Source organism: Amborella trichopoda, chromosome 3 (genome assembly GCF_054954075.1).
Source record: "Amborella trichopoda isolate Santa Cruz 75 chromosome 3, AtrichopodaSantaCruz75HAP2 v2.0, whole genome shotgun sequence".
NCBI classification, from domain to species: domain Eukaryota; kingdom Viridiplantae; phylum Streptophyta; class Magnoliopsida; order Amborellales; family Amborellaceae; genus Amborella; species Amborella trichopoda.
In genome coordinates, this window is record NC_142338.1 from 3,125,520 (window position 1) to 3,151,430 (window position 25,911).

At 34.9% G+C, this 25,911-nt stretch overlaps 1 protein-coding gene across 3 annotated transcripts; it reads right to left on the reverse strand.

Annotated features, from left to right (window-relative positions):
- Positions 1–2,684: 2,684 nt before the first annotated feature.
- On the reverse strand, positions 2,685–13,224 carry LOC18439791 (DNA-binding bromodomain-containing protein). 3 transcript variants are annotated; one of them, XM_011627207.3, is made up of 3 exons: positions 12,367–13,224; positions 9,802–10,540; positions 2,685–3,878 (listed from the first exon to the last, which is right to left on the reverse strand). In XM_011627207.3, the coding sequence occupies exons 1-3, from the start codon at positions 12,732–12,734 to the stop codon at positions 2,910–2,912; spliced, it is 2,076 nt and encodes a 691-aa protein (XP_011625509.1). In that variant the 5' UTR covers positions 12,735–13,224; the 3' UTR covers positions 2,685–2,909. The 3 variants fall into 3 exon arrangements, with proteins under 3 accessions (XP_011625509.1, XP_088718984.1, XP_088718985.1); XM_088862858.1 differs by lacking the exon at positions 2,685–3,878 and adding an exon at positions 4,654–5,028 and having other exon boundaries at positions 12,367–13,173; XM_088862859.1 differs by lacking the exon at positions 2,685–3,878 and adding an exon at positions 7,996–8,361 and having other exon boundaries at positions 12,367–13,173.
- Between the last annotated feature and the right edge of the window lie 12,687 nt (positions 13,225–25,911).

Consider the following 25,911-nt stretch of genomic DNA (forward strand, 5'->3'; position numbering starts at 1 on the left):
AATACATTACAAGATACACTATTTCCAAAACTTCAGATCCATTGTTTTCTCATATCTTTACATCTTGATGTCGAGATGACCAATTTGATGATATTTAGGCATCCAAAAAACCCTCTTCGTGTGAAATTTTTGAGGGGGGCTCTAATGTGATGATTTAGAGCCTTGGCTACATAAACTTTTCTAATATCATATATGCTCCTTTTTCAAGAAATCACGACTATGATGATTTTGACGGCGAGAGAAATTTGAAAATGTGCACAGCCAACAATTTTAATGGCCTAAGTTTTTACGAGCCCCAAAATCATCTATTAATGAGTCCTCTAAGGGTGGCAATGGGCTGGGTAAGCCAGCCCGGGCCCTGTTAGGGCTGGGCCTAGCCAAAAATAAATGAAAAACAAAAGAAAACAAAAAAGAGGATGGGCCCAGCCAAAACTAGCCCTAACAGCTCCCTTATGTCACAGTTTATGGCCCATGCCCTACGGGCCTCGCCGGGCCACTTGCCAATTGCCAACCCTAGAGTCCTGATCATAAAATTTAAAGGTCTAGAGTCTAATCATGCTGAACATGAATAATTTTTTTTTTTTAAAAAAAGACATTTACCGATATACTTCGAATACCTTCCATTTTAAGTCATGTTGGGACCACCATTACCAAACATCCATCTTTGACATGAATGTTTACACTTTTCCTATTCTAATCCATGAATGAGTAATTAGGGCATGTAGTTTTCAGTACTTTATTTAAAGAAGGAAACTTGTCGTTGGTGAATCCTCCGACTCATGGTGTCTACTTCGTTTTCGAAGGGTTTTAAGGACTAATCACTTAAATCAATACAAATCCATTTCGCCTAAATTCTATATAAAATTGGTTACGGGAAATAGTGTAGATATAGTGACCTTTCAAGAATTGAAATGCGAGGTCAAAAAATTAGTACAAGACAAACCATATTTTTAACCCTCACAATTCATTATTAATTGACATATGAGCATACGGTGGAACCTTCTCACAATTCATTATTAATTGACATATGAGCATACGGTGGAACCTTAATTAATATAGTGTGGTTTGTATTAGTAACGCATATTAAATTCAAAATTCTGAAAATGGTGTGGATCGAGCAGATCTAAAAAACACTTAAAACTTTTGAAACTAGATGGTGATAACATATTACAAGATCAACTACTTTTAGAACTTGAAAGCCTTTTGTTTTTTTTTCATATTTACGCATCTCGAGATTGAGATGACCATTCTTTGGATTTTTCGATGTCAAAACAACCTTTGCATGCAGAATTTTGAAGTGCAACTTTGTTCATATTCATAATCTAAGGTGAAAATCAACTCGAGGTATATCCCATTTTGATTTGTGTCCAAGAAATCAGTAAAGTTGTGGGTTCCATCAAAATACAATTTATGAAGAATCAATTCCGAGGGAATTCCTTCACAAATCATTTTAGACCTACATAAGGACAGAAAAGAAACATTTTAGAAATCATGGGAAACAGGACAATGATTTTGAAAATCTTTTAAAAAAATACATTTGGGATTCAAAGCATTTAGGCCCGACTCCTGGAGTTAGGCCTAGATTAGACGAAGATGTATGCCTATGCAACTCTCAAACGTAGAATTGTAGAGATTAGGGATTGAGGCTTGCTAGGAATGAGATCCTGAATTTATGGTTAGAAGGTCTAAATCTAGGGTTTAGGTTTTCAACGTTGCGTGATTAGGGTTTTAAGTCTCTTAAAAGAAGCTAAAGGGTGGCCCAAAGGACCTATTTATAGATCCAAAAGGTCAGTAATTGGATGCACCAGCTATCCAATTCAATTCGAGCCGTTGATCTAGCAATGATGCAATGTGCGCCAATGGGCCGGTGATGCATACTACATTGCTGATGGCTTGTATAGTAGAATAGTAGAAAAAGTATAAAATGCCAAATAGTTAAAGGGAAAGTATATAATGAGGGGGAATGATTTCATGCAGCGGTTGCACGGTAGTATAATGTAACTATCTCAAAAAACCATGTTAAAGACATTTGTTCGACACAAATTTTTAAATGCACACTCTTTTCATTTTGAAGAACAATCACAAAAAACAAAATTTTGAAAAAATGCTTTAGAAAGTTTTTATTCTAGCCCAACTAATATAAACCGTCCATTTTATTGAGATGGTTAGATACAGGCTTCTAAATGATTTTTTTATTTCCAAATTTTTTATATAGCGCATTAGATTAATAATGCTAAAAAAGGAAAAAGTGATTTTGAATTTATTAAAGCTTAGATCTTGAAATTCACCAAATGGATTGTCAAGATTCATTGTTGGATGGGTACTAATTTTGACCGTATCTAAAATACAAATTAAAATGTTTTTTCATAAGATTGATTATAAGGATGAAGAGAATGTGTGTACAAAATTTAAGATCATACAAATGTCAAAAATATGGTTTTCTAGAGATGTGGTCGCACTATAGTACTATACAACGGTTGCATTTCCCCTTATTATATCCAAATCCCAAAGTGAGTGTGTTTGGATAAATTTACCAAAAGGTAAATTTTCCTTTGGAGTGTTTGAGGAATATCTAGTAAATATTTAAAGAATATTCCCAGAGCTAGAATAAATAAGGGTCGATGAGTCAGGAATAAATCTAACTTCAATGGGGGTGTCTATCACCTAAATTCTACAATACCAAGTGGTCACCTCACAGACTTTTTTTCTAATTTAAATCCAAAACCCATATTTGAAATGGATTTTACAACATGGACTCACTAGAATGGGTACGCCCTCAGGCGCACCACTTGACGAAAACAACAAAATTAAATTAAGATTCACAAAAAAAAAAAAAAAAAGGGAGAAAAGTCCCGAAAAAAAAAAAACACCCCATAACGTTAAAATACAGGTAATTTACAACCGACGGATCACCTCCTCGCCCGCTTGCGTGGCGCCCTTCCGGCCGCAGCCTCCGCCTCGCGGGCCCTCGTCCTGGGGTTCCCTTTCTTAGGCGGCCTGCCCACCCCTCTCTTCGCCGGAATATTCGGCTCTGTACCTTTTCCGGACACCTTACCGGTGACTTTCCCTGTCGAAACCGGAGTATTCCGGCCTCCTTTTCTCTGCTCCTTGTTACTGTTATTGTTATTACCACCATTACTGGTGTTATTATTGGATGATGATCCCTTTAATCTCTCCAGTAATCCACCATCGCCATGGCCGCCTCTCTTAATCCTGTTTAGAAAGGTGGCGGCCGTTCTCTTCTTTGAAACCACGTTTTTCTCACCATTAACCCTAATCCCCACTGGATTAGGGTCAGGGCTGGGGTTTCGTGTGCTCTGGTTAGGGTTAGGGTTAGGGTTTCGAGTTTTGGTTGTTCTCGTGGCCTTTGCAGGTGGCCGCTCTCTCGCCATGGCCGCCTGCTTCTTCTTTGCATCTGCGGCTGCGGCCGTCTTTTTCTCATGTTTGTTACTTTCTCTCTCTTCTGGTTTTCTACTTTCTCCCTCTTCTGTTTTCGTTGTCTCTCTCTCTTCTTCTCTGGAGATGGAGCTTCGTTTCCTGGAAGGGTTTGTCTTCGGGGCGATCGGACGGTCCGAATTGGACTGGGCCTTCTCGGTGCGTGATTGGACGGCAGATGTAGGCTCTGACTGGACGGCTGCGATTAATGGTTGCCTTGGATGAGCGGTGATGGCAATTTCTCGGGAGACCAGGTGGCGGAGCTCCTGTGCTGCGATATATTCGGGCGAGTTTCTTGGGAAAAAAACGAGGGCGTTGTTGAAGAGGAGCAGCAGGTCCCTGAAAAACTCGAGGCTATTTGAATACGAGCCATCGTAGACCCTTGATTTCACAGTTGAAAGGTCCAGATGCTGCCTGATTAAGCTTTTGTAGCTCGAGCTCTCCTGCAAATTCAAAATCCCGTCGGTTTTATTAGTTAATTTCATAAAATTGCCGGCCATTAATGCAAATAAAAAAAAGCCGACGGCGATTTAGTGCAAACATTGAAGACAATTTTTCAGATTGGGATGGTAGACAATGAGTAGACCGTTTACCCCACTGAGACCATTTAAGATCATTACTCATTATATACTTTACTTAAAACCGTCAACATCTAAGATCAATATCTACACTCTAATAAGGCAAAGAATTTCACAAAAAAGAAAATCTACAACATTCCATGCAACTTTTTTTTTTTTTTTTTTTCGGGTAGATCAGTAGGTCCCTACCCATTTTAAAAATAATCAATGGTTCTTCAACGTGTTAGTAGGAATGAAAATACCAATAGTTGAAGCTCGGGTAGTGCTATCACTGCGACCTCAACACTATTGGCAACATTCCTTACAACTTAACCAGGGAAAATGTGTTGGTTCGGGGTCGGTCCAGATACCTGGGCATATCCGAAACCTTACAATATGCTCCACTTGGGGAAACGAGGACCCTGAAGATAGGTAACCTAAATTGAGAATGTTATAAAAAGAAAGTATTTTTTATTTTATGAACTCAAAAAATAATTCTCTATATTTTATATTTTACATTTAAATCTAACTTTTTAAAAGCATGCAGTGTATTTAAATTCTGGTTTTAATCTGTACATCGGATTAAGCTCATTTGTCAACATCAAACAACGGTAGAAAAAAAAAGAAGAATTAATATAAATGAAATAAAACTACCAAACTACACCTAAATCCTTCATAACTTTTATTACTAAATTGATTAGAGGTATGACTGCCAAAAATTTCAGTTTAACCCGATGCACAAAAGAATAAACTTAATATACATTATTTTTTTAGTTTTTTTGAAACGGTAAGACTAATATTCATTAGATAGTGGAGCAAAGCTACAAAATACAAAACGAAGAAATAGGGAGGAGCACTGCCTAAATCCAAGACTGACCAAACGTGACTCTTAGAACACATCAAGTTATGAGCTCCAAGTTCCAACAAGTAGCCCCAAGAGAGCACCTCCCTATCAATAATCTCCGAATAGTCGAGGTTGGGGCAACCAACAACCTACACCAGTCTGCAGCTCGGGTGCTAGTGCGGCAACCACTACCTATCAAAAGGGCAAGTGGGAAAAGAGCAGGGAAGGAGGCCAAAGAAAAAAAAAGGCAAGCGTAAGTACATGAGAGGACCAGGAAGAACACACAAGAGGTGAGAAAAACGCAATCATCTTCTTAAAATATTGCACTTGGCCACAATCCAGAAAATTAGAGTCTCAAAGGAGCCCCAACCTCTGCGACAGGGTTCCCAATGAAAGGCCCCATCTCAGGGTTTAACCTATACAAGGATCTTCCAATCCTCAGAAGAAACCTTGAGGACCCATGAAAACCCACAACAGGGTGCCAGAACCAAGGGCACACCCCATCTCAAAGGTTAACCTAATTGGGAAGGATGAGATAAGGAGACAAAGAAAGGGGTCGAGAAAAGGGCAGAGGCCAGGATGAACACGAGGGATGAAAGAGATGGCACAAGAGAGAGGATGGGAATGGAAGGGGTGGAGAGAAAATGATGAAAGTGGAAACTAGGAACGGGGTAGGGGCGGGGGAGAAGGACCCCCACCCCATCACTAAAGAGCTCTCTAACTCTTTCGCTCCCTGAAAACCGAAACTAAAAGATACAGAGAAAAGAAAGGGGTAGGGAAGAGGAAGAAAAGGGAAAAGGGAAGAAAAAAGGAGAGGGAAAAAAACCTAGGCCAGAAAAAACAGAGACAAAGAAAAACTTAGAGGAAAAAGATATTAAAAAAAAAAAAATAGAATAAAAAACAAACGAATCAAGGAGTGTGAAAAAAGGAAAAAGAACGGAGTAACAAAAAGGGACGAACAAGAAAAAAAAGGAGAGATTTGAGAAAAACTCAGATCTTAGAAGAGAACTTAGATCCTAAATAGAAGCACCGTAATCTACTAAAACATCACTGCCATCTTTGCACTCCGGTGGTTGCCGTTGATGAGGCTAGAAAAGGGGCGGTGGCTTTGAGAGACTCTATACATTATAAACCATATAAACTTAACATACATTATAAACTCTATAAAAATGGGACTTGGGAGCAAATTGAAAAATATAGGAGTATTTCTAAATTTCAAATATAAGATGAAATTTTTCTACTATATTCCATTATTTATAATACATGAAAAATTATTAATCATCTAAGTCTATTTTATTATAAACCAGGGGAAGCCCACTAGGTCCATGAGACTGACTCGAGTCAAGAAGAGCGAGGAAGAGCGAGGACCGGCCGTGACGGGTGGTCGGACTCGGTTCGACAGGCGGAAGCATCCCCTCTCATAATCTCTCTAAGATCTCTCTAAAAAGTAATCGCTCTCTCTCTCTCTCTCTCTTGACAATCTCTATCTCTTGAATACTTTCCATCACTGTCAATTGAAGATGCCTTCTCACAATCTCTATAAAATCTCTCTTTAAAATAATCACGCTCTGACAATCTCTCTCTAGAATGGTTTCTCCCACCGCAAACGCGAGTTGCTCGCACCCAGCATCCACAACTGGATACAATGTTTACAAAAATAGATCGGTGGGGCAGATTATCCGCCCTCAAGCCATGTTCGGAACGGTTGGATTGGCAATTCAGATCATTCTTGAATTATCTGGCTAAGCCATTCAAAAATAAATAAAAATACATTAAATAAAATTAAAATTAAAATTAAAATAAAGGTTTATTCAAAAGGCATTTTAATTGGGATCACAAAAAATATTAAATAAGCTTTATTTTATATATATATATATATATATATATATATATATATATATATATATATATATATATATATATATATATATAGAGGTTTTAGGAGGAACGGGGCCAGGACTTTATGCTATTTTAGAACCAGTTTGATCCCGAACGAATCTACATCGGTGACCAACTTTGAAAACCGCGGAGTTTTAAAACACGGATCGTATGGGTAGAATAGTCATTTTAAAATAGAACGAGGTGGAGCGGAGATTTTAATAGGAAAAGAATTGAAAAGGCTTTATCATCGACCCGGACATACGTGGACCCCATAGAGAGCCTAGGGGTAGAACAGTAATTTTGGAGAGGACCTTGTTGACTAGGTACCGAGAAACGTATTACATAGGGCCCCGGAAGAACAACGTTACTCGCTTAATTTATTATGCTCAGTCAAATGACCATTTTACCCTACAATCGCCGGTCCAACTCTTTTTGGGTTTCGTTAAACTATAAAACCAACATTTTTTGATAAGGGAGAGGATTGTTGTAGGGAAACATAAAAAACTTAAAGATTAAAGCTTTCAATGTTTCCTTATCCAGCCGTCCATTTTTTATGGAGAGAACCACTCATCGTTTGATCTTAGATCCGATATCTCAAAATATTTTATTTTTAATTTTTTTAATACAATTTTTTTGAATATACAATTGGTACGTGCAATCTTCTCATTGGGGCGCACCTATAAAAAATATTAACAATAATTTTTTGATAAAAAAAATAATAACAAAAAAAACCCTTTAAAAATTTCAAAGGTATTTTGGTCATTTTATTTTATTAAAAATATTTTTTTTATATTTTTCGTTAATGCGAGTTTAATAGAGAAATGGACATCCAAAATTTGGTGTCAAAACAATTTATATAAAAAAAATTAAAAATAAAACAATGTAGAGACGTGACATTGCAATTGGGGCAATCTTAACCTTCCGTTAAAAAATAGAATGTTGGATAAGGGGGAGAATAGAATCGTTGTAGAGGGACATAGAAAGCTTTCCTTTTTTGGACTCTTAGATACCCTTATTTTATAGGGATGTAACTTTTTGTTTAGAAGTATTTTTAGGTAAAAAAAAGTTTAAATAAAGTTGCAACTTTAAAATATAGAAATTTTTTACAAAGACATTTTAAGTAATTAGTCAAGAGTAAAATAGAAATTCTTTACCAAAACAAAAGTATTTATTAACAATAGTAGACAATAACATCATCAATATCACTCACAAAATTCATTAATTTTTTTTTAACAATTAATAAAATACCATTATTTTTTTATAAAAATATCCATTCTATTTTTCTAAATGATCAAAATGAACCTACTTGAAAAATTTTATATTACAATTTACTAGTATTTAAGTGCTCAAAATTGTTGAGGACTTTAAAAGCATATACCACCAAATAATGTATCCTAACAAAACCAATTTCTAAAAAAACCATTTTAATCTTTTCTACTCAGAAAGTGACACGTGCTTTCACGATAAGTGATAAGCAGGTTTGACGAGAACAAAGGGTGTCTTGGGCTCCTCTAGCCGTCAGTAGAGGACGACGGACGGTGGATGGCTCCTATATGGACCGCACACATGGATCCTACGTGTATCAAAATTACCCCCGGCGGAAAGTTGTGTACATCCGTGGACATATTCCTACTTTTGCGACGCCTGAAGCATAAAACATAACGATAAAATGGATAATCCCTCCAAAAACTTATATAAGGTCGTCACCTAAGAATGGGTAAGGGGTCGTGGTGGTAGCATACCCACACCTAATCACTTCAATGTGATTTTTATTACTATGAATAACATCACCTTATTAATATTTTTAAAAATCAAATTCTTAATCTACTTAAAAATCAAATTCTTACTCTATTTAAAAAACAGGTAGGGCTTGTCTTCCGCACTGACTTACCAAAAAACAAAAAAAGTCATAACCTTATCCTATAGAAATAAGGTGCACCTCAAAAATCTAATAGAAAAGAGATTTCTAAAGTTAAAAAGCCATCTAAGTTCTAACTTATCATCTCAACCAAGTTCTAACTAATCATCTCAACCAGGAGATTATGAATTTAAATAAAATAAATAAATTTCAAATCTTAAAAATAATATATTTGATTATCAACCTGAGGATTACGAATTTAAAGCAAAATAAATAAATTTCAAGTATTAAAAATAGTACATTTTATAACAAATTAGGTAGATCCTTTATTTTATAATTTTATAGTGCACATATATTCTATCTGTATTAATTTGAAATTTAATATTTCACAATTAAAGTTGATCATGAATTTTTTAGTCATCATAAGATTTATACTACCGAAACTACATTTTCTAATAAAATTTAGAGGTGTACCTTACTTGTATAATGTAAGGTGGGCACATTATACATGCCTGACCCAAAGTTCAATCCAGTAGTCTAAATATTTTTTTCATAAAACTACTAAATTTTTAGTTTTTAAAAACTATTTTTTACATATTCATATGCCATGTCAAAAATTATATATAAATCCAAGGACCCATGTATTCCTTCAAAATTAGATACAAGATCCATCTCAACGATATATTTTTAAAGGGGCAATGTATACAATAGGATTATTTATCTTTGATACAAAGATGTCACAATTATTCATGACCATCCAATGTGAAAAATCTGATACTACTAGGTGTATCATAAATTTCGAGAATTTTTTTTTTGAAATCGGAAGTCGGACAATACTAAATGTAGCCATCTAATTTCACATCAAATGATAATGATTAATTGTAACCACTTTGAACCAAAGACATATAGCCTCATTGTGAACTTTTCCTAGTATACCATCTTTTTCAACGGCCAAAACTAATTTCCCAAAAGAGGAGATATTTTTGTCATTCAGCCTAAGCACGAAATCTCGCAATCACCATCCATGATGGAAATGGGACTCACTCAGCCAAACAAATCGATGGTCCAGATCGATCTAGTTCTCCCAAAATGCCAACCATCCGATGAACTAATCGGACAATTGACACGACTCGACCGCACTTTGCATAGAGCGTAAGGCGTGGTCACTTGTTAGTAACATGTTTAAAACTAAACAGGAAGCATATTATATTTCTTTCGTGATTTACCTGGCTCTCGAGCCTGTGCTTGAAGACGGCGCCGTACTTGTGACATCGTATATTCTTCAAACACCGAAGCAAAGGCAGCAACTTTCCGGCGACTTTATTCGCCGGGAAAATCTCGTCCGTGCACAGCTCGTCCCCGCTGCTGCTGGCTGGGAAATTTTTCCGAAGCCTCTTCCTTGACAAACTCACCGAGCTAAGGACATCACTGTTCTCCGTCGTCTCTTTCCCGGCGTCTTTTCCCTTTGACTCTGCGTCCGAGTAAGCCTCGACCTCGCCAGGGAATTTCCCCATGACTTTCTGGGACTGATTTCTGGGGATTGTCTCCGAGCTCCCGTTGTATGAGTCGTGGGGAGAAGAAGGGTCCGTCGCCTTTCCGGGCAAACCCCCGTCTTTTCCCGGTGACTTGGCCGGAGCGGGATCGGGCTTTCCTGTACCAGATTCTGGTTCCGCTTTGGCCTCTTTGACAAAAGCCTCCGATCGGGTCGAGTTGGACTCGTTGAATGACTGGTTCAAGGGGCTCTCTTGCGAGGCTTTGGCGTGGTTTTTCAGAGAGGAATCAGCCATGGCCGCGTCATTTTGATCCCGTTCGTTTCGATTCTCCTTTTCTTCGTTGTTATTTTCGGGTGAAATCGCTTCTTCTTGCTTCTCTTTCTCCAGATCTGTGATCGGATCGCCATTTTCGCTCTCCTTCGAGCTCCGTTCCCTTTCTTCTTTGAGCTTCTTCACCTTTTGTTGCAGAGACCTGAGAACTCGAAAGTTTTCCCAAAGCCGAAATGAAAGTAAGTTCTTGCGGCAAAAGAAGGTCAGAAAAAGGGCGAGCAAAAAAAAGTAAGAATTGGGCCGGTTCGATGGCCGGAATCACAAAAGACACCGGGAAACGGGTCATTCCATTGCCGGAATCATGAAAATGCAGCGGGCATTACGGCTGATTCCGACGAATCTCGCCGGAATATTGGAAAATTCCGGCCAATTTCATTGGGAAAATCAGCGAAGCGGGTTTCTCCATAGGAAACCGCAAAGATAACAGTAACGGCATTGAAAACGGAGTGGAGAAGAAAGGACAAGTAACGGCGTTATATTCGGGTCACTAACGGGAAAGGATGCGGATAAAAAAATAACAAAAAAATATGTAAAATGGAGAAAATATCCGGGCTTCTTAACGGCGACGGCAAAATCGTAGATTTACGTGAAAATAACATTTGATATTTGGAAAAGAGAACAAAATTTATGTTCAACAATAGAGATAAAGAAATTAATTCGAAGTAAAAATTCAAAATGAGAATTAATAACGTAAAAAAAGCGGGAAATAAAAATCAAATAATTTGACAACTAACGAAACAAATAAATAGATGAGCATATTAAATAAGGCATAAAATCCGAAATGCTAATAAAACAAACACTACATAAAAGGTGTGGTTTACATAGGGTTAAAGGCACTTCCAATTTTATCATAACATATCATTTTGGTGTCAAAAAATACCTATGAGGGCCTAAATCTATTTTTATTTTTAATAACTATTAAATTTAAAACTCTAAAAATAACTCAAATCAAGTAGATTTATAAACAAATGAAAATTAAAAAAATAGACGGTGCACATATTATATTACAAGATGTACTATTTTTGAGACTCGAAATCTTTTATTTTATATATTCATAATTTTCATATCGACTAGAAGATTTTTCAACATTAAAACAATACACTCCCGATGAATTTATAAGGTGCACTTTATTTCTATATTTTAAAATGATTACAACCTTAGAAAAACTTTTCGGCGCACTTTATTTCTATATTTTAAAATGATAAACTTTTCCTTACATAAATTATATTAATATAATAATAGCACAAAAAATGCTATGGATAATAAAACAATAAAAGGAAAATAAAAAACAGACCGAACGTGAAAGGCGTAAGCTTTGAACGGCGAAAACTACGCTTCTTAACGGCGTTAGGACTTACGGACGGAAAAGACTTGGTTTAACGGCAATTTTTTTATTTCTTTTCTATTTCGATTGTTTTATATGACCAACTGATAATAAAAGTCAGAAATAATCATAAGAGTAAAAAACATTTAGATCTTATAAGGGGATTTTCTTTATTTTGATGAAAATATAACAGATATAAAAATAGAAATATGAGTAAGGCTTAAAAACCGGATCTTTACCACCCAAATAGACATTATATATTTTAGGAAATATGGGAAAATAATGCAAATTAAAAAAATAATCACAAAATAAAATAAAAAAGTTAGGAATTAAAAAGAGAAGAATACAAAGGCAGCCCGGAGTCCAGATCTTAAAAGTGCGAAAACCACAGACCACAAAAAGAAGAAAACATGAAGCTATTAATTTTTCAGAAAAAATAACGGATAAATATCGATACAAAAAAAGAAAATGAGCCAATAAATCACAGATAAATCGCCAAAAAAACATAGAAAAAACACACAGAATACATGAGAAATCTCGAAGAAGACAACGTAAAAAACCAAAAAAAGACGCAGAAAAAACGGAAAAATACCAGAAATCGATAGAAAAATAGGGAAAAAAAAAAAGGGGAGAAAACGCCATACACGATGGAGACATCGTAACGCTCGACCTCTCGCCTGAGCTCGGCAACTCTAAGTTTCCGCAAATCTTCAAGCCAAGGGATCTCGTTCCCGGGAGGGTTTTTCTCGTTTTCCGGCGTGTTTTCCCCGTTTTCCGAAAAATTTTCCGGTGAGCCTTTGATTCTCGGCGACTTTTCCCCGGCCGTGAATCTACGGCTCAGGTCCTCGAACCTGGACTTGCAATCATCTGGTGTGAGGTAGATGGAGTCGCACGTGCGGTTCTGCAACTCCATGGCGACATTTTCCCATTGGCACGTGCCATGGCGGTTAATGGCGTAGGCCAAGAGGAGCTCCTCCCAGGTCCCCCACTTTGCCTTTTCTCCACCACCCATCTCACTCTCTTCCCATTCTCTCTCTCTCTCTCTCTCTCCAATGGATTCCGTAGATATTTGAAAGGGAAATCGATATTTGAAGGAGGAAGAACGAGGAAAAGAGGGGGGCGCGGGGGTGTTTCCCTCTCTCTCTCTCTCTCTCTCTCTCTCTAAGGGTTTTTGGCCCCCTCTCTCGTGCAAATATGGGTTTTTTGGCTACCCCTCTCTCTCTCTCTCCGAATCATCTCTCTTCGCTCTCTCTCTCTATGTCCTCTCTCTCTCTGCGACCTCATGCAAATATGGGTTTTTTCAACTTCCCCTCTCTCTCTCTCTTTCTCTCTATATCTAAGTCATGCCTCACTCTTCGTGCCCTTGGTTTCCTTCTTCTCTCCTCTCTCTTTCTCTCTTCGATTTAAGGATTCGATGATCCAGACGCAACTCTTTACTTCCCTTTCTCTCTTTCTAGTTTTTGTTTTGCCGAAAGGACTGAGATGCCCCTGGTCTCTTTATCAAATTTCAGTGATGTGCCTCACTTTTCCTTTAATATCCCTTAGGCCCCCAAGACGGGCCTCATATTCACACGCAACACCTCGTCGTCCCTTTTACTCCTCTCTCCCATCTTTTGTGATTTCAAATATTCTAATAAGTTTGACCAGAATGACGAAAACGCCCCTGACCTCACCCAAAATTTCTAGAATACCATCCACATTTGAAAAATATCCAAAATGTGTATGGTGGGCCCATCTTATACTGTACAATTAAGACGGGCCTTTAAATTTTGTTGAAAGATATAGTTTCATATCGAAAACCTTATGATGGCTTAAAAATCCATCTTCATTCCAAACTATGGAGTTTAAATTTTCAAAAATAGTGTAGATTGAGGAAATATATAAATACTTCAAAATAGATGGTCTAGATGACTTGTTATAAGATGAACTATTTTCAAAACTTGCAAAAAAAATTTATTTTATTCCGTATTCTGTATTCTCAAAGTCGAGATGATCAAGTGGAAAGTTTTCCAACTTCACATCTCTCTTTTGTACTGGCTTTTGATGTTCACCTTACCTCTACAGTATAAGGTTGCAACCTTATATACCTAGCCCAAAATTCCTTGTTTAATCTCACACACCCTATAGTATATGGTCCATAGACCAACCATAGGCCATCGGATCTCATCAACAGTGGTAGAGATTATGCATGGAGATCACTTGATTTATCCCTTTAGAACCTGCTACATTGATTCTTCTCAACCGTCCAGTTATTAGGATGGATCATGGATGGTGGACACGTAAACCATAAGCTATACACGCACTGATTTCACGTGTATTGTGTGACAACCCTTCTATTTGGTTTATGAGGAACGTCTAATAAGAGGTGGTGATGGAAAATACGTGATACACAGAATATATAATATGGGGCTAATCTCGACCTTCTATTAATGACAATGACGTTAGATATTCGATTATATCGAATGATAAAAACAAAAATAGAATATTGATCAGGGAAAATTTTATATTTTTTCAACGGTTGTGAGGATGTGCTCGATCGGACAGTCGGCTTTGCGATCGCCTATTCCGAAGTAATGAATAGCTGGGTTTAAAAATAGAAAAACTACACAAAAAAAGAAGTTGCTTTTAGAGCGAGGAATATACGAGTCCCGACAACAAACTAGGTGTCCTGTTTTGATCAATCAGAAAAAAATTTTCAGTTTGGGGCTATCTAGAATACGATATTCTCTAGCTTCGAGCTTTAAGCAATTCTGATTTGGCTCGTCGATTGTATGCTATGGTCTATCTGTTGTCTTATTTCATCAGCTACCTAAGGAGTTATTCCTATTTCCCCTAGTGCCCATCTCTCCCGTCCATTACCATGGATGGGCGATCGATCTATGCAACCTATAAAGGAAGACGGAATAAGAAGTCCACGTAATACTTCTCTCCCCACCTGCAACTCCTCAACCATAATTCACTAAATTCTATTATGTGAATCCCAAGCCCAACTTTTGTAATTTTCTCATTTATGAGGGATTGTTTCGTATCAACTTTGTGTTTTCAAATTGAGTTCGTGGAACCCTGAAATACGCCGACCGTAAAGGGGGCAAAATCGTCAATATGATAAGCTGATGAAAAACTAGAGAGAGAAAACTCCATGTCCCCACCACACTACACCTAATCATCTAACCACTACACAAAGCCTAGTTTTACAATGCCTAAAACACCCTTGTTCAATATGAAGTTAGTACATTTTGATCCAAATCCCAGATTTCAAATTTTTGCTTAAAGATTTGGAAAATTGAGCTCTAATTGGAAAAGTATACAACGAGATCATTTACATTTAATACAAAGTGATCACAATTAATTTTAACTATTGAATGTGAAATTAGACAGTTATATTTATTCCATTGATCAAGCTTAAACTTCAAAAGAATTTTTCTTGAACTTTATGATACACCCAAACTATCAAAATTCACATCGGACAGTTGTAAATTAGGAAAATATTTCTATGTGACTCTACCTACATAGAAAAAATATGGGACTACTATTTTTTGACGATATCAAATTTCACATCGAATGATTGTAAGTAAGGGGAATGTTTCTATGTAACCCCAACCGGCTCTCAGTGATTGCCCTTCTCTTACCCATCCCACCAACCTCGCATGTCATACTTTCTCTCTCCCTCTCTTTCGTGCCATTCTCTCTTCCTTTCTCTATAATCTAGTTCTCCCTTTAACCTTGTCATTCTCAAGGAACCCTAACCCTCTCCATCGCTTTCTCTCTTTAGACCCTAACCCTCTCTATCACTCTCTCTAGCAAAAATAGAAGAAGAGGAAGAGATGAATTTCTTAATTAATCAAATTGATTCATATTATTTTGTATGAACACCAAATGAATTGAAATCATTCTGTCTTTTGATGAACAAACCACAACCCAAATTCAAGAAATCGATTGATATTATTTTGTGTTTGAAACCACAACCCAAAATACAGCCCAAATTCAATCAAATATTGATTGAAAGAAGGAACCACAATCAAGCAAATCTCTGAAGCCAGTAATCGATGGCACTATTCTCGGACTTCCACCACTATTTTCACCTTCAACATATACTAGTTCTCTCTTTTTGTTGAAGAATAGTACACCCCATCTCTCTCTTCTATGAGAAACTGCCAATATGCACAACTAGCGATGCCCTTATCTCTCTTATTTTAGAGAGACTTCCTTGTGACTTTTGCTCGTCTCTCTCGCTTCAGATGGACCTCCGCTCACTTCTTCTTCTTTCTATGAAGCGGGATTGATAGAGAGGGTTAGGCTCCCTGATGCTTCCTTCCATTTAAAAGATGGTTAGGTTCCTGCAGCTTCCTTTCATTAGTGCTTGAGAAATAAGTTATTGGCAGAGGGAGCCATTTGAAAGATGGTTAGGTTCCTGCAGCTTCCTTTCATTAGTGCTTTGAGAAATAAGTTATTGGCAGAGGTATAGGGTTACTGCAGGTAAAGAATCAAAAGGGTTAGAGAGAGAATGCGATAGAGAGAGAGTATGGAGTGCCAGACAAGCGTACTTCTACGTTGGGTGAAGGAAGGGCAACCGGTTGAGAGCCGGTTAACAAGTGTGTTATTCGAGCCGTCCCTTTAGGTCAGATGGTTGAGATATACCGAGCACATATTTTTTTTTTACGTAGGTAGGGTCACATAGAAAGTCGCTTATATAAATAATTGGGATCACTTTGTATCAAAAGTAAACGACTTATAAAATCTCTTCAAAATTCCTTAAAGAAACAAGCGAGAGGCATCCTTTCGTTAACCAAATATTTCGAGGGAGTTTTACGTTTGCTAACTCCCGTAGGAGCATATTGTTTATTTAGTTCTTCAGGTAAAATTCATGTCCTATTAGATCTCAAAATTTGAAGACTTAAAATTCTTAACTTATTGGACTAACTGCAAAGAAGAAAAATTCCAAATCCCACTTTTTATGTACTTGAATAAAATAATGTCTCGAAATTGAACCGAGATTGTCTAATATTTTAAGGAGAGATATAAGCGTTAAAAAAATTAAAATTAAAATTAAAATTTTCTCTTTTGAAAATGATCATCTAGTTTTTCTTAGGTAGTTCACAAAATTCTCGATTAAAAGAATCCTCCAGGGAACATATATACAGAATACTCCTATGGGAGCATAATAATAAGCGCCAGTCACGAAGTATTTCTTCATGTTGTTATTTACCAGAAAAAAATATTTAATGGACGGCAGGTATGGAATCAAGTGGTACTGTTTGGGCCAAGCCAGAAATCTGATCCGTCCAAGAAAAATTGTTGGCTTGTTCGTCCCAGCATTTAAAGAGAGAAAGGCCCAAAAAGTAGAGGTCGCAATTATTTATAGAAAAAAGTTTTGGATGCAACCTTATAATATAGAACTACATATGCACCTCAAAAATCTATTGGAAAAGGTAGTTTTAATGTAAAAAAAACCCTTTGATTGATCATCTCGATATCTAGATGTATAGCCATGAAAAATAAAAAGATTTTAAGTCTCAAAAATAGTGTATTTTACAACATATTATCTACACCGTCCATTTTCAAGATTTTCATATGTTTATAGATCTATTTGATTTTAGCCAATTTATAAATTTTAAATTTTATAATTAGGTATAAAAATAGATTTTAAGATAATCCTAAGAACATTTTACATCAAAATTATATACCATAATAAAATTTGAAGGTGCACCTTACCTCTATAGCTACGGATGCATCCCTATGCTAACCGCACCCTTATTTATAACCATTCTATGTGAAATTTGATAGCTGGGGTATATCACAAGGTTCGAGAAGTTTTTTCAAACTTTGAACTTGATCAATGAAATAAATGTAACCACCCAATTTCATATTCAGTGGTCAAGATTAATGGTGACGACCTTGTATCAAAAGTAAGCGGTCTTGTGATATACTTTCCCATAAATATATGGAAATTTATCAGGACCCGGTTTCTTTGCTGCCAAACCCGCATATGTAAAAATGTGGGCGACTTAATAAATCCATTTTTGAGATGGATTTTGAGAATTAATTTGTAAGGACATATAATCTCGAACATGGAGATCATGAATATGAATAAATAAATAAATAAATTTTAAAAACTAGAAATAATAATTCTAACAAAAAAAACATTTGAACCTTTAGTTTCTATTATTTTTAAATGGAGCACCTACTTGCATCCATCTTTAAGACGGATGATGCTTTACACTTTCTGGACTGCCTATATATAAATGTAATCCAGCCCTTATTAAACTCCCTCCATGGTTTGAATCATTAAACAATTTATCAATGTTTTGATGTAATTTCAAAAGGTGCGGTTTGTATAGAGCCGAGGCTCTAAACAATTAAAGTAAAGCGCACATTCAAATATCATCGAGAAATGTGGTTTTAATACCATAAATCTTTGTGATAGCCTTCTTTAATTATAAAATTTAAAGCTTCAAAATTAGTGTAGATTGAGTAGATCTATGAAAACTTAAAAATCTTGAAAATTGACGGTCCAAAAATGCGTTACAAGATGCACTATTTTCGGAACTTGAAATTCATTTTTTTCTCATGTCCATGCATCTTGATGTCAAGATGATCAATTTGAGGATATTTGTGCATCAAAACAACCTCTTCTAGTGAAAATTTTGATGTAGGCTCTAATTTGATTGTTTTTTTCGATTTTCAAATAGGCTATCATTCTTTTTATCAAATTTTCCATTCCCAATGTTTTAAAACCCAATGATTTTTTATCTAGATCATCGAATCAAATGGGAATTTGTGAGGACCAAACCAGTTTTGGGATGACATGGGTCTTTGGAGAAATACGGACGCACCTCCAAAATTCATCTGAGACGATTGTTTTAATGTTGAAAAACCCTCTAGTTGATCATCTCGATATAGAAATGTATGAATATGACAAAAAAAAAATTTTGAGTCTCAGGGATAGTGCATCTTATAACACATTATCTACACTGTTCATTTTCAAGACTTTAATATGTTTGTAGATCTACTTGATTTTAACTATTTTTGGAATTTATAATTTTATAATTAGATAAGAAAATAGATTTTTAGATAATCCTTATAATTTCTTACTCCAAAATGACACGTTAATGATAAAAATTGGAGGTGCACCTTAATTGGATTGTTTATGGTTGCAACTTATATATATATATATATATATATATATATATATATATATATATATATATATATATATAGTATGCATGTACATTGCATGTGAAATTAATTATTAGTTGTCAATTGTGCATGTCGTTTTCTTGTAAAAAAAATTGAAATTAATTATTAATTATAAAAATGATTTTTTATTTTGAAATAATATTCTAAAAGGATTTTTTATTTTATATATATATATATATATATATATATATATATATATATAGAGAGAGAGAGAGAGAGAGAGAGAGAGAGGGAGAGAAGATAGACCGACTTTGCCGGTCTAAGATAAAAATAATTGAGAAACAATACCGTGAGTACAAAAATATGAATATTTTTATCTTATTCTAATTTAATCCATTATGCATATTTATGGGTCAAATCAAAGCCCAAAACTTCATTATTTTATATATATATATTAAAATTATATCATTCACTAAATTAGCTTTACTTATATTAACATATATTATTTATTTATAAGTTAGTATTATTTTGAAAAATTAACAAAACTAAAGATGCAAAAAAGAAAAACAATAAATAAATTATCTTTTTCTTTTTTTCATTTAGCAATATAAGTTTTACTATATCATTAACTTATATAATTTGTATTGTTATTAATTATTTTTTGGTTTTTTATATTTTTGGTTATATTATTTTTAATATAATTTATTTTATTTTTAATTACAAAGTACATATATTATTCACTTATAAGTAAAAATTATTAAAAAATTAGAGAATATAAGAATACAAAAATATGTTACATGATACATATAATAAAATTATAATAAACAATATTCTATTGCAATAAAAACTAATCATAGTGTTGGCATTATTTATTTTTCCTCATCTCATGATAGTAAATTTTATTTTATTTTTTAAAATTTTAAAAATTTAAAAAGTACAGATAGAAAATGAAAGAAATAGAAGAAGAAAAACTAAAATGAATAAAGAAAATTGGAAGAGTTTTTTTTTTTTTTACAATTACTAATCATAGTGATACTATGATTTTTAATTTTTTTATTTATTGATGTGATTTGATTTTGAGGTAGTATTTCTACAAAATAATTTCAATTATATTAGTACCTCTCTAATTTGTATTTATAACTAACTATAATTATTTTTTTTCCTATTTTTTGTATTTACAATTATATCATTCATTAATATAAATTAAATATTTTTTACAAAAAATATAAAAAAGTTATTTAAAATTGAAAACAAATAACATCAACGATTTCAAATATATGAAAAAAAAAAAAACATGAGATAGAAAATTACATTTTATATCATACATTCAACTGCACACTAAATAAAAAGTTGTTTATTGAAATATTAAAAAAAAAGAGTATAATATGTGTAAATGGAAGTTAAGACAAAGAAACGTAGTGTGTAGGTATTGAGAATATTGGTGAGGATAGAGAACAGAAAGAAAATAGTAGGGAGAATGAGATTTATTAAGAGAGATGAAATAGGATTGAAATTTTAAGAAAGTTGATTTATTAGGGGAGAGTGAGAGTTGATACATAGTAATATTAGTGAAGAGAGAGAATAGAGAGAAAAACATCAGATAATTTTACTATTATATTAGTATATATTTTATAATAATTCAATAATAATTATTATTTTGACAAATATTTTTTACTTTATTTATAAAATCTACTCATAGAAATTACATTAGAGGAAATAGCTAGAGCAGACAAAGAAGCCCGTCCTTTAGCCAGAAAGTCAACAAAGGAATTTGCCTCACGAAAGACATGACAAAAGAAACTGAAAGTGGAGCCACCAGATCCATAATCTGCAACCAGCTATACCTTAGTTCCCATGGAATACACTGCTCCTTCTTGCACCAATTAATTGCATTCATTGAATCTTCTTCAATAATGCAGCTACTCCCAATGTTTCTAGAGATAAAAAATTTTAACCCTTGCAACAAAGTCAATAACTCTGATGGGTTAGCCGTGGCTATACCAATAGGGCCAGCATATGAGAACATGACCTCTCCAAAATAGTCTTGCACCACACCCCCAATGCCTGCCAAACCTGGATTACCCAAAGAGCTCCCATCAAAATTTAACTTTGATCCTCCATTCTCTGGCACCACCTAAATATTCTTCGGTCTCATCTTTACTCTACCCATCAAAAACAAATTTGGCAAATTCAACTGAACATTTGGTTGTGAAATATCTCAACCCTCCTTAGTAACTGAGAGCCAAGACCAAACAGATCGTTTGACTTTACTTAGCAGTCTATCAAAAGATAAACTCTCTCCTTCAAAAGTCCGCCTATTTATTTCTTTCCATAGTTCCCATTGAGTCGTCACTCTTGCTATTTGCCACACCAAAATACCTCCGGAAGGTAAATGATTAAAGGTTAACTATGACACTAAACCCATTGCAGATTGGGGCAGTGAAACATGAACCCCAACTAGCCCAAATAACCAGTACCAAATTCTTAAGGCAACATGACAGTGGATGAGAAGATGCTCCCCAGATTCCTCATCCGCTTTACACTTCAAACATATATTAGGTAAAACTTTACCCCTCTTAATCAAATTATCCACCGTCAAAATCTTATTTTGGATAGCTAACCATAAAAACACCTGCACCTTATGGGAACAGGTCATTTCCACACTGTGGTTGCAGCAGGTAAAGATCATTTCCATCTATCGTGAAAACAAAGCCTATAACAAGACTTGACCGAAAATACCCTATCGCACTCAACTTCCCAAATCACTTCATCTATTGTCCCTTGGGAAATATAAACTGAATCCAAGATACCCATCAAATCGTTTTATTGAAGATAAATATCTGCATTCAACCTATTATACAGGAAATTAATACTCCAATCAAAATGATTATCTCTCACTTCAACCATGTCAAAAACCTTAGCATTAGGTTGCGAAACCATAGCAAAAGGGTCCGGATAAGTAAGCTTCAGAGGGGCGTCACCTATCTACTTATGATGCCAGAAAGAGATGTTGTCACCACAACCAACATTCCAACGAAAATAACTCGCAAACATTGGCCTTCATTTGTAAATGGACGTCTATAGAGAAGACATCTCTCTATTTCTACCCCCTCTTAACCACATTCCCTGCCTATCCAGGTCATATTTTGAAGACAAAACCTGAAACCAAAGCTGATTTGTATACTGAAAACTTCTCCACCACCCCTTACAAAGTAATGCCTCATTCATATATTTTATCTTTCTAATGCCAAAACTACCTTCACTCTTAGGGGTACAAACACGATCCTACCTAAGTAAGTGATACTTCTTTTCCTTCCCAAAAGAATCCCACAAAAAATTACGCATCATTCTTTCAATTTTCTTTATCACTAAGGCTGACATTTGAATAAAATACATCAAGTAGATTGATAAATTAACGAAACAAGAACTTAGCAATGTAACCCGACCACGCATAGACAGGTATTTCGATTTCCAAATATCCAACTTCACTTGGACTCTCTCTAACACGTTATCCCAAACCACTATAGAGTGCCTTGAATTTGAGATTGGCATTCCCAAATAAGTAAAAGGGAAATAACCCACTAAGCAACCTAAAAGATTTGCCAAATATTGAATCACGGTCAGAGAACAGTTAGTACCATATCATTTAGGTCTTATGAAAATTGACTTTCAAACCTAAAGCCACCTCACAACAATCTAAAAATCAAGCAATGTTTTTCATTTGCGTATCATTTGCTTCACAAAAAATAAACGTGTCATCCGCATATTACAAACGAGAAACTCTTGGTCCCATCTCAGCTACTTTAAAACTAGAGAAATTCTCACAATCTTCCACTTTATGAATCATCAAGCTAAAGCATTATGCATAGATAGAGAAAAGGAATAGTGACATGGGGTCCCCTTGGCGAAGACCCCTGGAAGCCTTAAAGAAACCAATAGGGCTTCCCTTAAAAAGTATTGAGAAATGGGCAAAGGATAAACATCCAAATATCCAACTCATCTATTTAGCCCCAAAACCCATATTCTTAAGAATTTCCATAAGCACCTGTCATTTAACTATGTCGTAAGCTTTTTCCATATCAAGTTTAATAATGACTCTAGGAATTTGACTTCTCACTCTAGAATGAATACACTCTTGAGCCACCAAAATACTATCAGTGATTTGACGATTCTGAATGAAAGCAGATTGAGTGTTAAAGATAAAAAAGGTAAGACTAACTTTAATCTTCCGTTAAGACCTTTGCCACAATAATTCAATAATTATTATTGAAAAGTATAATAAAACTAATTTATTTTTTGCTACTATTGGGATTTATTAGGGGAGAGAGAGTTGGTACATAGGAATATTGGTGAAGAGAGAGAGAGTAGAGAGAAAAACATGGGACAATTTTAGTATTGTGTTAACATATTTTTCATAATAATTCAACAATTATTATTAAAAATTATAGTAAAAGTAATTTATTTTTGTTATTATTAGTATTTATAACTAAATAGTTACAATCGTAGCATTAAAGATATTTATTATCAGGAGATTATTATTTTCTTAAAAATACATTATACTTGTATGATTTATACATCAAAAAAATAAATCGCTGCAATTAAACAATGAGAAATGAAAATTCGCTTAATGTAAAGATGATGATATAACATTCACCCATCTTCATGAAATGTTGCATGGGTCCAAGCATGACAACTAATACATTTTATTAGGGTGTATTTTATCATATATGAGCATAACTTCATTGCATATACATAATTACAACCGATAACCAATTAAAATTATTTAGTTATTACATTAAACACTACATACACTTACTACCGATCAACTACGTTATCCAATGAGCAGCCAAATAAAGACTCATCTAAGTTCTCTTTCAAAGGAGCCAAGGTTGTTATATACATATTTTTTTGCTTCTTCCATGGCATGTAGCTGAGCCTCATCTATGAGTTCGTAGAAAAAGAAAACAAAAAAAGAAGAAAAAACAGATATCTAGACAATATACAATATCAAAATAAAATAAAAATCAACATACTTATGTACAAAAAAAAATATGATTACTTTGCATAACTTCATTGAACATAGAGAAGTACAACCGATAAAGAATTAAAATTATTTAGTTCTTATATTAAACACTGCACACACTTCTAAGCAAAAGTAATACCGAAAAACTCTAATATCCAATGAGCAGCCAAATGAAGACTCATCTAGGTTATCTCAAAATAGTCAAGACTGCGATATTCATCTTTCTTGCTTCTTCTATGGCGTGTAGATGGGCTTCATCTATGGGTTCTTGAAAAAGAAAAACCAAAAAAAAAGGAAAAAGACACAACAATCCAGACATTGTAAAATATCAAAAGAAAATTAAAATCAACAATTCTATATCGAAAAAAAAAATTTGTTTGCGTTGAAGAGTATCAGTATAATCACATTTGTTGTGTGTGAAACGCAGGTTAAAAGTTGAGAGAGAGAGAGGTGTGGTATGTATGAGAAAAGGACAGAAGAGAGAAAGAGTTGTGGCGTGCATGTGTGTGTGAGAGACAGTAATGTGGATGAGAGAATTGTGAGAGGGGAGAGAAAAAGTAGGAAGGAGAAATATGAGAGAGAAGTATGTAGGAGAGAGTTATGTGGGATGGGAAGAGAAATATAAAAGAGATAAATATGGGAGGGAGTGAGAGTAAATCGTAGAGTGAGAGAGATGAATTTATTTAAATTGGAGAGAGAAATGAATTTACTTAAATTGGGGGAAAGATAAAGATAAGGCGCCACACATTAAAAAAAGAGTTACTTAGAAGTTGAGGTTTCATTATACTAAAAACTATTTACCCATTTTTATGCTTTTGTATGCATATAGGGAAAGAGAGAAGATGAGAAGGAAAATATAGAAACATGGGAGAGAAGAAAAGATGGGTAAATTAAGTTTGCTTTAAGTGGGAGAGAGAAGATGATGTGTCATCACACGATCAAAAGAGTTATCTATTTGTATGTATTTTCATGCATGTAGGATGGAGAGAGAGAAAGCTAATATAGAAACATGGGAGAGAAGATGATGTGTAATCACACAGCTAAAAGATTTACCTATTTTTATGTATTTGCATGTATGTAGGATAGAGAGAGAGATAATAGAGAAATGTATGAGAGATGGAAAGTAAGAGAGAAAGAGTGTGTATAGAAATGTGGGAGGGAAAGTAGGATATGAATTAAATGAAAAAAGACACCTGGTGCGATAGTAAGAGAGGTGTTGCTCTTGCTTAATATATATATATTATTTAATATTTTCTTACATCCCCACTATATCATTTAATATTTTATTAGATTCAATTATTCTTGAAGAATAAACACTTCAAATTTCAAGTAATTTGGATTTATAGAAACAAATTAAAATGCAATTACAAAATACAATTGTGATAAATAATTAAGTCATATCCCACCCTGATAAATAATTAAGCATGCTCTCTCCCACTCAAGTGGGTACATATCGCCCCTCTCTCAGGTAAGTGGTCGTCACAATTAACCTCTCTATTTCTCTCTCTAAAGTGGGGACAAATTGCCTCTCTCTCTCTCTCTAGCTCAGCTGACAGGACATGGAGTACCAACCGCCTTGCCTCAAGATCATAGATGGGAGAAGACTAAGAGCAACAATAATTCTCGCATGCTTTCTTAGAAAGAGAGAGAGAGAGAGAGAGAGAGGAGTCGTTTGTCAAAAAAACAAAAAAGGAGAAAAGTCTTTATTAGTTTTTGAATAACAATGAATTTGAAATATCTAATAAAGATTTCAGTGAGTTGCCAATGTTGGGATATGATGTTAAATCAACCCCTATGGTATTCACCATTTTGATAAGGGTATTCTCGTCAATGAAATAACTTCTTTTGGTGAAGGCCCATAAAAGTGGTTGCTTTGAGAGAGAAAAACGGGGGTGAATGAGAGAAGGAAGAAAAACTTTAAAGAGAGAAGCTTCGGGTTGGAAATTGAGGGTTTTTGCATTAAAACCTTAGCACCACCATTTGGGGCTCATCTTGGGCCATTTTGTCGGCATTTCTTCACGGCATCAGT